Here is a 12,087-nt window from a genome sequence, read left to right on the forward strand (position 1 = left end):
GAATGGACAGTGGATACAGGGGGCGTGGTCTCAATAGCCCTGCAGTGAGCTATGTGTCTGGGATTGAGGAGCAGCTTTGCTATTCAAGCATTTTGGATCATATCTAATAATTTCAGGCAAGATTTTGCTTCAGTAGATTATTATTATTATTATTATTATTATTATTTTACGAACCATATGTAAATTTCTCACCTTTAGCTTCGAATGTTTCAATTGTATTTAAATTAATTCCAGTGAATTCCCATAATTTCCTGATAATCCCATGGTAAATTTCCCAAAATTTGAAAATTCCCAGAATTTTGCAACCCTAGTCAGGAGCATTGCTAGTGCTAGGGGAAGCTACGAACAGGTGGGGGTTGATTGGACGAATGAATTAAAAAATCCGTCAAACAAAATTGATAAAAAAATTATATTAAATATATAAAATATTAATCATAATCAGGATTGCGCGTCTGAACGCTTGTAATATCACTGTTTTGGACATTAGTTCATGTGCAGTGATGCAGTACTTCTCATAACAGTAGATTGCCTAATTCGCGAGTGGCTCAGCTGCGTCCTCAGTCACCTCCATGGCTGGATTTCATCACATCGTTTTTTTTTTTTGCCGTCTTTTGCTGTCTCTTGAACCTTTTCCAGGAATCTGAGAGCAGCCGACGGGTTCTGGTCTCCTCCTCTTCTTCTATTTTCTGAGAAAACAGTAGTGGCTTGTCTCAGGAAGTTATCTCAGTGTCTCCAGAAGTGCTGCTGTAGAGTCAACCGCCTTCGCCGTCCTCGCTTATCTTGCCCAGCATATCGTAATCAACACAATGCGTACGATTTGCCGAGCATGTGATGAAGGTTTACGCCATCCTGAGAGTGTGTGTGTGTGTGTGTGTGTGTGTGTGTGTGTGTGTGTGTGTGTGTGTGTGTGCGTGCTCGAGAGTGGCTGCAGGGCGGGAGGTTAATGGACAGGGTACATATTTGCATGTCGAGCTTTGATGTCCTTTTGCATGAGTGGTAATTTCAGCGGAAGCGGCCGGTTCATCCCCGAGTCATGTGATGTGTGTGTTGGCGTGTTTGTGTCCATTGTGCTGGGATGTCGTCCAAGCCCCGGGTCTGAATGCCTGACCCGGTGCTTGTTTTTCCACGCTGTATTTGGTCCATTTGAAGCACTTTCCAAAATAAAAGGTGCTCCAAATGGACCTTTGAGTGATGCCACAGGAGAACCACATGCAGAACCATGCAGAACCCTGACTGACCCTCTCCTTCTGTTTGCTCGTCTTTTAGGATCTTCGGAAGCAGGTAGCTCCGCTGCTGAAGAGTTTCCAGGCCGAGGTGAGCGCACTCCTTTCTTCTCAGGTTCATTTTTAATGTGTGTGTGTGTGTGTGTGTGTGTGTGTGAGATTCATACATCCACCATGGCACCAAGCTTTCTCGAGTGGGTGGAGTTTATGTAAATTATAGGGGTGTAAACATGATGAGGTGGGGTGGTGATCATCATTCGACTTCCTGACCTCATTAACGCTCTTAATGATTGCTGAATGCAATCAAACCCTCACAGCAATGCTCCTCCAAAATCTGATAGAAAGCCAGTCTTCTTCCCTGGACAGAGTAGATACAGTTACTCCAACAAAAGACAGGATCAACTCTTTTTTTTATTTTTTTTATTAGCCTTGATTTCAGAAGAAACAGTGAATTAGCAGGTGTCCCAATACTTTTGTCATCGCACAGATGAATGCAGACAGTAAAGTTTGGCATCTAAAGGTCTGACCATTGGGCAATGTTGTAATGTCTGCCTAGTTTGGGGTCAGCGCCGAGGCTCCGGGTACGAAACCAGTGGACCAGAGCCAATTCCTCCCTCTGCGAAATCACTCTCTCGCCTCCTGCCGCGAAAGCCAGGAAAAAAAAAGATGCATAAACGAGTCAAAACTGTGATGTAACAGTTTGTGGGTTTTGAAATCGGCCCGTTTTGGATGTTCTGTGTAGTCGCTTTGGCACTTTTTTTCGCAGATTTCCGTGACGACGGCGCGATAGCAGCGCGAATTCAGTAGTTTTTCGGTAATGATGAAATCCAGAGTTCCTAATCTGGGCATGACCTCAGTCACAAGTATCAAAGTATTGAGAATCGAGCGAAGTGTGTTTTTGCTCCTCTGCTGAAAAGCGAGAGCAGATGTTGGCAACACTGTTGGTAACAGTTGCTGAGCAATCACTCTCGCGCTACGTTGCATCAGCTGAGGAGGTATAAATAAACCTCCTCTGTTTTTAAGAGGAAATAATGCGCTATCCCACAATTCCTTAAGTCTCGCTCTCTCCCTCCCCTCTCCTTCCTTCCTCTCCTCTCTGTCAGCAAGTACAGCATGACCTGGACGGGGTCGAGGGGGCGAGAGCGCGAGAGAGTGGCGATAGAGAATAAAAGAAAAGTGGAGCGGACTCTCTCTCTCCTCTTTTTTTTTTTTTTTTTTTTTTTTTTTTTTTAAGCCCCTCTCGCGCTCTCTCTCGCGCGCACTCTCGCTCTTTCTGTCGTGTCCTTTTCATGATGCACTGAACCCTGAGGCCATGTTTAAATTGCATCCTGTATAAAAAAGGGACATAACCCCCCCCCAAGAATACAGAGAGAGAATGAGAGAGCGAGAGACATTAGGAAATGTGGAGAGAGAGAGAGAGTGCGCGCGAGAGCGAGAGAGCACTACCGCCGAAAGCTCAACTTCTGATGTTCTGCTCAGAGACGCAGTATATCCCATAGACCCTTCATTACCCCTCCCTCTCTTTCGCCTCGCTCCTTCTCCCGCTATTTTAATCGCGGCGCATCTCATTCCTTTCGCCCTCGCGCCCGTCCAGCGCAGGGCTCGCTCTTCGCGAGGTCTATTTAAATATCCGGGGCCGCGCTCCTATTCTCTGACCTTCTAAAAGGAGATGTTCCCGTTTTTCCTGCTCGTGGAGCTCGTTTAACCCTAGAATATTCTTTTTCATCAAGCCCTTGCTTTTGGGCAGGAGGCGAGAGAGCGATCTTGTGGAGGGAGGGAAGGGCTCTCGTCCACTGGTCTCGCACCCGGAGCCTCGCCACTGACCCCGAACAATGCAGTGTGACAGCCCTGCCTATGGCCAGACCATAAGATGCCAAACTGTATGGTCTGTGTTCCTCTCTCTGTGTGTGTGTGTGTGTGTGTGTTTCTGTTTCTACACTGGACAAAAGTATTTGGACACATTTAAGGTTATGAAAAAGAGCTCATCCTGCTTTTGTTGGAGTAACTGTATCTACTCTGTCCAGGCAAGAAGAAGTCCAGGCTTTCTACTAGATTTTGGAGGACGAGCATTGCTGTGAGGATGTGGTTGCACTCCACCACCATCACTCCAGAGAACACCGTTCTTCCAATGCTCCACAGCTCAATGCTGGGGGGGCTTTAGACCCCTCTACTAGCCCACGCCTAGCATTAGGCAGCATGGTGCCAATAGGTTTCTGATGTTTATTATCTGCTCCAGAGAGTCCTAATGTATTGGCAGCACCTGGTTAGAGTTAAAGTAGCTGAATGCATTCATTAGAAGGGGTGTCCACAAACATTTGGACACATAGTGATACAGGCTGTCTAAGCATGGGGTTGCCGGGGAGGGGGGGGGTAGGGGTTGGTTGTTACTTCATCTTGGGCTCCCCCTACAGTCGGGAAGTGCGCCCTGACCTGGACGCGTGTTTGACGCGCCCTGTTCGGACCGTCCATTTACGCGAGCCCCCACCGCACCGACCCTCTCGACCCCTCCGACCCTCCCGACCCCCCCGCCTGAACCTAAGCCACACCTTTCTTTCTTTTTCTGAAATTTTTTTAATCTGAGCAGATCTTGAAGCCGTCTCCTCGTCCCTCCTCTCCTGCAGCTCCGCCCATGAATTAAAGAACAACCTGCCTTTCTCGCGCCGTTGCTGCTCTCGCGCTCCTTACCCCGCTTTTGATTCCGTTAATGGTGAGACAATGGCGGATGAATAATGGGAGTTAATGGGGACTTAAATGTGTCCTTTTGCTTGTACGGCGAGGTGCTTCCCCCCTCTTCTCCAGCGACAGCCGCTGAATGATGGATGAGGGGTTGAATTTTTCATGGGGGCCCATATTGAGATTCAGCAGGTCCGCGCTGTGGAACGCCAGAGCCAGCAGTGCGCGCCACACTCGAGTGAGCGCTCCAGCGTGCCGGAGAGGAGAGGCACTCGCGCTGTGAGAGAGAGAGAGAGAGCGTGAGAGAGAGAGAGAGAGAGAGAGAGAGAGAGAGATCTGTCCAATGATCGAGGCCTTGAGGCCGCTGTGCGATTCTTCAGGAGAGACATTTGAAAGCTGGGAAGAAAGGGATGAGGCCAGTGGGGGGGCACTTTTTATTGGGAGGGGGAGGGGTTTGTGCGGGGGGTCCTTTCATAACCATAACCTGCAGAAAGTTCGGAAGTTTGGACACTTTCTGTAGCCCGTGACATGTAGTGAAACCCTCTTAGATGTAAAATAGATGCACTGTGTCCAAATATTTCTGGACACCACGTCTAATGAATGCATACATTGCTAGCACAGTAGGTGGCACTTGTACAGAACTACTGCCAATACATTAGGACTCTCTGGAGCAGATAAATAAACATCATGAACCTATTGGCACCATGCTGCTTAATGCCAGGCGTGGGCTAGTAGAGGGGTATATATAAAGCCCCCCAGCATTGAGGAGCTGTGGAGCAGTGGAAGAACGGTGTTCTCTGGAATGATGGCTGGTGGTGGAGATGGTGACAGTCACAACATCCAGGACCTTACTAACGCTCTTCCTCCAAAATTTAGTAGAAAGCCTTCTTCCCTGGACAGCAGAGACAGATCCTCCAACAAAGAGCACAGCAGGTGTCCCAATACTTTTGTCCATATAGTGCATTTATAATTGACCATGTAATTTAAGCCTTTATTAATGTTTATGTAGGTGTTTGTCAGTTGTCATGACAGGCGTCTGTGTAGCCTTATGAATTCTGACCCACAGGACTTTTTTCCCGTAGAAACAGTAATACAATAACATCATAAAAAATGTTATGAGCTGGGAACGGCGGCAGCGTAGCCTCCACGGTTCCGCGGCAGAGCCGTCATTACACTGGTGTCCAGGCCACGTCTGGCCTGGCCTGGCCGGGCCGCGTCAGTCCACCACACACACACAATAGCTGTCTGACCCACGCTGGCGTGTAACTCCAGCCCGTTGTGGCGTTACAGCCCAGCGTTGATGATATTGCGCAGGGTCTGCTGCCGTTCTCACACTGCTATTTTAGCCCTCGCTCATCTCCGAGCTCCGTGTGGGAAAGCGGCCATGACGGGCCGGGTGTGGTCTCGTTAAACGCTAATGCGCTCGATTGTGCTCTGGCCCCTGGAGAGCGGGAGGCTAAATACAGTCCGCTTAGCCTCTTCCCCAGTCCGGCGGCTAGCCCAGACTGCATGCTTAAACGAAAAACACAGTGGCCGATGCGCCCCCAGGTCGACCCGGGTTTCCTTTCTGAGCGGAGATGGAGAGTTGGAGAGTTGGAGACATAAAAGTGGATTGTTCAAAAGTTTGGAGCCCTTTACTTATTTATCTACATATATATATTAAATGGACAAGCGTAAGAATCTGACTTCAGAAGAAACAAAGCAGAGTTTGAGCAGGTGTCCCAATACTTTTGTCCAATACAAGCCTCCTTGTAATACAAGCACTCTATGCGGATGCTATGTGGAGTGGAGCACAGCTGTAGCTGAAATGGACAAGCGTAAGAATCTGGGACGCTTTGACCACAACCAGACTGTGAGGTTCTAGACGGCTGGGTCAGAACACCTCCAAAACATCAGGAGGTCAACAGGAGAACAGATTACGGGGTCACAGGCACCTAAGGCAGGTCAGTTATGCTCATCTGCGGTGCCATGAGGTCTTGTGGAGTCCATGCCGTGCCTCGACTGGTCAGAGCTCTTGTGGTGGACCTTCTCAGTACTTGGCAGGTGGTTTTGCAGTGGTCTCGAGAATGAGCTGTGGAGCACCTCCTCTCCATAAAAGCTCTCTGGCTGTGAATCTTCATGGTCTATTTTTAGCAACCTCAGGAAATCCCTAATAAGGCCCCTTAGATAGGCTGAATTGAGGCAAAGTTAGCCCGCCACGCTATCCCTCAAGAATGCTACAGCTGTGCTCCGCTCCGCATGTTAGGGGTTCCCGTCTATACACGACGTGGACAAAAGTATTGGGACACTCGAATGCTTTGGCTGGACTAACTCGTCTCTACTGTCCAGGCAAGGCTTTAGTTGTGGTCTCTCACTCTGCTGGACTGGTGTTCCTGGGATGTGAGTGACCGAGGTAATGGCCCTCTGCTCAAATAAACGCCCTGCTTTTAAAAACACACACACACCCTCGCGCGGGTTTGGACCCGGCCAAGCTCTGCACCAACACACACGTCTTCTGGCAAAGGCGGCCCTCAGTTTGGGCCCTTCTGGAAGGGGTTATTTTCAGCAGGATGTAGCAAGAGTCTTGCTCTTGTTTTGAGAATTGGACTATTCTGGAGCAGTAAACATCATGCACCTATGACTCTTTTTAATAGCCTTGATTTCAGAAGAAAAAAGGACTGAGCAGGTGTCCCAATACTTTTGTCCATTTAGCGTATGTGTAGGATGGTGGCCGAACATTAACTTATCGCGGCCGACGAGAGCGTGGGTTGTTCTCCAAATCTCAGAGCACCCCTCACATCTGCTCACCAGGGCTTCTGGGTCTGGATGTCTCCGCCCCGGCACACTCGCTGCCCCCGCTGCACCCGTCCTCTCCCGGTCAGGTTGAGCGCGGCTGTTCGGCCGCTGCGCGAGAGTGTGTGTGTGTGTGCGGGTATGAGTGAGGTATTAAGCGGGCAGGCAGGCTTTTAATCCTCCATTAGAGAGATCCCTCTGGGGATCAATCATAGGCAGCGCAGCTTAGCGCTCAGATCCCCCAGCACAGCTTCTCTCCAGAGAGACACACACACACACACACACACACACACACACACCACTGCTGCAGCCCCAGCACTCGCCTCGCTACTTCCCTGGAAAAGTAGCAGAATTACAGCATAAATGGGGAACCAGTAGATGTGTGTGTGTGTGTGTGTGTGTGTGTGTGTGTGTGTGTGTGTGTGTGTGTGTGTGTGTTTGGGGTTACCCAGTTCGTCCCCAAATTTCAACCGCCTGTCTGATGGTTTGAGGTTCGATCTCTGAGGTAGGGACCGCAGGACCGCTGGCAGCCCCAGAGCCCCAGATCACGATACTACCACCACCATGCTTGGCAGCTGGTGCTGCGCTCTTGGGGGTGGGTCGTCATATTAAGCTCAGCGCCGGGTCCCCAGCTCCACCGCACCAGCTAACACGCGCTTAAGAGTAGTAATGAGGGGAGAGAGAGCGCCATCCACCCACCTGCAGAACCCTTGGCCAGTAGTTGTGCTCTCCCAGACTCCGGCTGCTGATGGCAATGCGTCATGACTCGGGATTCGAACATGCAACCCTCTGTCGCTCTTCGCTCTGACCCAGTGTTACCTCTGACCAGTCTGCTGTGTGCGGGTCTGTATGACCGGGGTGGGCCGGATGTTTCCATCAGTAATTCCCCCCCCCCTGCTTTAAAGAAAGTCAGTAATGCCTCTAATCCCCTGAGCTCAGGACCCGCTCTGCCACGCAATCAGGACGGGCCGTGAGAGTGCGCTCATTCAGGACGGCCCCGCAAGCCCCCTGCCGCGGACTCTCTGACCTCCTGCACACCCTGGGCTTCCAGTACTCACACACCATCAACTGTCCTTTATCTCTGGTGAACAAACACTGCACTGTTTGAGTGCAGAACAGGCCAAACCTGAGGAGGGACGTGAAACTCTCAGTGAAACTCTCTAGAGCTGCTGCTGCTGCTGTTGTGTTGCTGTATATTAGTTTTGCATTACATAATTATTTAAATGTAATTACGTAATCGCACTGTTAACGTAGGGAGTTACATAATGCATAATGCATTTCCATGCACTTCCATGCATTCTGCTGGTTGAGTCCGTCCACAAACTTTTGTCTTTTTATTTTTCTTTTGTATAAACTTAAAAACAAATATAAAGGATGGTTTATCTTTGCGCTAAATCACGTCAAATTCGAATACTAATAAAATACGCCATCTACAGTTACGCTATGTGTCCAAATATTTGTGGACGCCCCTTCTAACGAATGCATGGAGCTACTTCAACTCCTTAAACCCTGCATGTAGATCTACCCTCATAATTAACGCCACCAGATCTGCTACACCGTTACCCTGCACCCATTGCTGACACAGGTGTGCAAATGCACACTCCCGCACACAGCCTGTCTAGTCTCTGTAGAGAAGTACTGCCAATAGAATAGGACTCTCTGGAGCAGTTAAGTGCCGTGGTACTGGCACTGTATTCTCTGGAATGATGGGTGGTGCCCCATCCAATACTTTTGGGATGAGTTGAGGGGATGAGGGGAGGTAAGGTGGCAATCATCCAGCGTCCTGACCTCACGCCGATATGCAGCTCCAGGACCCGCTGATTACGAAGTGCCAGTCCTAAATTCCGGCATTCCCACGCGAGTGAGCGGCAGTGCTTCTGCTACCGTTTCCATGTCAGACCAGAAGCAGAGAGAGCTGGACTCCAGCGCAGCGTCCTGCTCCAGCTGCTGTGGGAAGAACTTGGCATCTGCCCGGTGCGCTCCAGATGTTTTCCGGCCAAATAAATAAGGAACATCTGAGAAGATTTACTCCGCTCCCAGCGGAGCCCGAAGCCGGTATTACATGTAGCCTGTTGGCGGCGGCAAGTGCCCCAAAACCATGAATCAGGCCTCGCTGAGAGTCGGCCCTGTAGCCCCCCCTCTGCCCAGCCCCCCTCTGCCCAGCCCCCCTCCCCCCGTCCTTCTGCGGAGTACAGGTCCTGCTGTTAAAGAGCTGGTTCTTCATTGGCCACAGTTCCAGGCCCTGTATACACTATATGTCCAAATGTTTGTGGACAGTAGTAGCCCTGTAGCGTCTGTTATCTGTGAGGTGGTGGAGCTTCTCCGAAAAGCACCGGCGCACCATCAGCCGTTTATTAGAGGTTTAGGGACAGGATCAGGGTTGGGATTGAGTTTAGGGGAGGGGTCAAGTTTAGGTTTTGGGCTGAGGGTCTGTCTGCATGTGTCCGCTCAGCAAGACTAGACTGGCCTGCCATTCAGCCTGCACATGACCTGCCACTCTACCTGCTGCCTCTGACCCACATACATCTGCTCGAGAGCATCAGGACAACTCAGACGCCTTTCTTTACCCCCCCCCCCCCCCACACACACACACACACACCCCCCCCCCAAGGCTCCGAGACCTTTTTATAAAAGGAGATATTTTTATATGTAGCAAAGAACTGATTTATCTCTGAGCTTTTTGTCTCGTAGGGGAAGAAGGAGCTCATCAGCTGTCAAGGTTTATTTTATAGCTTCTTCAGAGGTTTGGAAAGTAAAGAAAAGAAGTTTCATTTAGTTCATTTCTGGGTTTGGAGGCGAGTCGGGGGCAGGAGAGGAGCAGGAGAGGAGCAGGAGAAATATCTCTGTCTGTAGTTTTCTGTTTTTTTCTGTTTTTTTTTTACAGAATTAATTATTTCAGAGTTTGTGGGACTGAATTGGCTGCAGTTCCTTAATATCTGCAAGATGACGAGATTTGCACCGTAGAGTCGAACCCCCTGTAGATGAGCTACAGATGTTCAGCTCGGTGAATATTTATATTTATAGTATTTAACTGACGCTCTTCTCTAGAGCAACTTACATAGTTACACGTATTACAGAGGAGGGTCAGTGTAGTGTTAGGAGTCTTGCCCAAGGACTCTTATTGGTGTAGCGCAGCATAGTCACCCAGACTGGGAATCAAACCCCAGTCTCCCACATGGTGTGGTAGCTCACTGGCAGCTAGTGGTTTTATCTGTTGCGCCACACCAACCACAGATCTGGTAAAATTGCTGAACGCTCGATTCTCAGCAGGTTTAGGGCTAGGGTCAGGCTTTGGACCAGGGGTAAGGGTTAGGTCTGTGTTTTGAGTGGGGGTTAGGGTTGGGGTTGGTGTTAGGACCAGGGTAAGAGTTGTTTGAAGTTTGGGTTTAGGATCAGGACCAGGGTTGGGATTTGTTGGTTAAGAATGTGTTTAGGACCAAAGCTATGATTTAGACCAGAGGAAGGGTCAGGTCTAGGTTTTGAGTTGAGGTTGGGTCTAGGGTTAGGACCAGGGGTAAGGGTTAGGTCTAGGTTTTGAGGAAGGGTTAGGACCAGGGGTAAGGGTTAGGTCTAGGTTTTGAGTTGAGGTTGGGTCTAGGGTTAGGACCAGGGGTAAGGGTTAGGTCTAGGTTTTGAGTTGAGGTTGGGTCTAGGGTTAGGACCAGGGTAATGGTTAGGTCTAGATTTTGAGGAAGGTTAAGGACCAGGGGTAAGGGTTAGGTCTAGGTTTTGAGGAAGGGTTAGGTCTAGGTTTTGAGGAAGGGTTAGGACCAGGGGTAAGGGTTAGGTCTAGGTTTTGAGGAAGGGTTAGGTCTAGGTTTTGAGGAAGGGTTAGGACCAGGGGTAAGGGTTAGGTCTAGGTTTTGAGGAAGGGTTAGGTCTAGGTTTTGAGGAAGGGTTAGGACCAGGGGTAAGGGTTAGGTCTAGGTTTTGAGTTGAGGTTGGGTCTAGGGTTAGGACCAGGGGTAAGGGTTAGGTCTAGGTTTTGAGTTGAGGTTGGGTCTAGGGTTAGGACCAGGGGTAAGGGTTAGGTCTAGGTTTTGAGGAAGGGTTAGGTCTAGGTTTTGAGGAAGGGTTAGGACCAGGGGTAAGGGTTAGGTCTAGGTTTTGAGGAAGGGTTAGGTCTAGGTTTTGAGGAAGGGTTAGGACCAGGGGTAAGGGTTAGGTCTAGGTTTTGAGTTGAGGTTGGGTTTAGGGTTAGGACCAGGGTAAGAGTTGTTTGAGGTTTGGGTTTAGGATCAGGACCAGGGTTAGGATTTGTTGCTTAGGTTAAGAATGTGTTTAAGATCAAAGCTAGAATTTAGACCAGGTTCTAGCTAGGATTTAGGTTTACGGTCCTGTTTAGTTGTGTGTGTCTTGTAGAAAATCTAACTTACTTGGACTCAAATCATTAGTGGTTTATGCCCCCGGGGGTCCGGACCTTTGCATGCGACTGATGCCTCTGTGATTAGTGTGTACATGTGTGTGTTATCGCAGTGTGTTGTGCTTGTATGTTCCTCCGTATGCGTCAGAGTGTGTCCCAGTCTGTGATGGCTTTATGATGTGTCCTTTTTTTTTTTTTTTTTTTTTTTTTTTTTTTTTTTTTTTTGTCTGTGTACATGCGCGTATGTGTGTGTGTGTGTGTGTGTGTGTGTGTGTGTGTGTCAGAGATAAATACTGAAGCACAGGGATAAGTATGCCATCAGTCAGGGGGCAGCTGTTGTGTGCTGATAAAGGTGCCGTGATACAGTAGATAGGAGTGATTGGTACAGTCCGCAACCCTGCTACACACACACACACACACACACACACACACACACATACACACACACCCCAGCGCTTTCCTCTCTCACTACCACTATAAATCACTTACTCTCTTAAAGCCCTTCAGAGAGATGAACATGGCGCGCTCCGCCGCTATAAATTGCTTATTTGGGTCTGTTTGGAGGGGGGTGGGGTGGGGTGGATTATCCGTTATTGGTTGGAATGTGTGGGGGTGCGGTGTGTGTGTGTGTGTGTGTGTGTGTGTGTGTGTGTGTGTGTGTGTGTGTGTGTTTCATGTCAGGTCACGTTTGAATGTGTACTCTTATCCCTCGCTATGCTGCTTTATTCATCCGGCTCTTCCCTCCCTCCTCCAGATCGACGCTCTGAGTAAAAGAAGCAAAGAAGCAGAAGCTGCCTTCCTCAACGTCTACAAGAAGCTCATCGATGTCCCAGGTAAGGCTGTGTGTGTGTGTGTGTGTGTGTGTGTGTGTGTGTGTGTGTGTTCGTTCAGACATGCTCTGTCTTGCACTTGAAATGGAGTGTGTGTGTGTGCGTGCGTCCATCTGTGAGATGTTAATGTTTCCGTAGCCCATGCTCTGTGTGTGTGTGTGTGTGTGTGTGTGTGTGTGTGTGTGTGTGTGTGTGTGTGTGTGTGTACACGCACTCTTTCCAAGAC

The 12,087-nt window shown here is 49.3% G+C and overlaps 1 protein-coding gene across 1 annotated transcript in view; it reads left to right on the forward strand.

Annotated features, from left to right (window-relative positions):
- cux1b (cut-like homeobox 1b) overlaps window positions 1–12,087 on the forward strand; it is a 171,508-nt gene that overhangs the window by 71,978 nt on the left and 87,443 nt on the right. The window contains exons 3-4 of the mRNA XM_072668403.1: window positions 1,267–1,314; window positions 11,786–11,864. Of these exons, the coding sequence (XP_072524504.1) occupies window positions 1,267–1,314; window positions 11,786–11,864 (127 nt within the window). The remainder of the gene's footprint in view (window positions 1–1,266; window positions 1,315–11,785; window positions 11,865–12,087) is intronic.

This window comes from Salminus brasiliensis, chromosome 23 (genome assembly GCF_030463535.1).
Source record: "Salminus brasiliensis chromosome 23, fSalBra1.hap2, whole genome shotgun sequence".
In the NCBI taxonomy this organism is placed as follows: domain Eukaryota; kingdom Metazoa; phylum Chordata; class Actinopteri; order Characiformes; family Bryconidae; genus Salminus; species Salminus brasiliensis.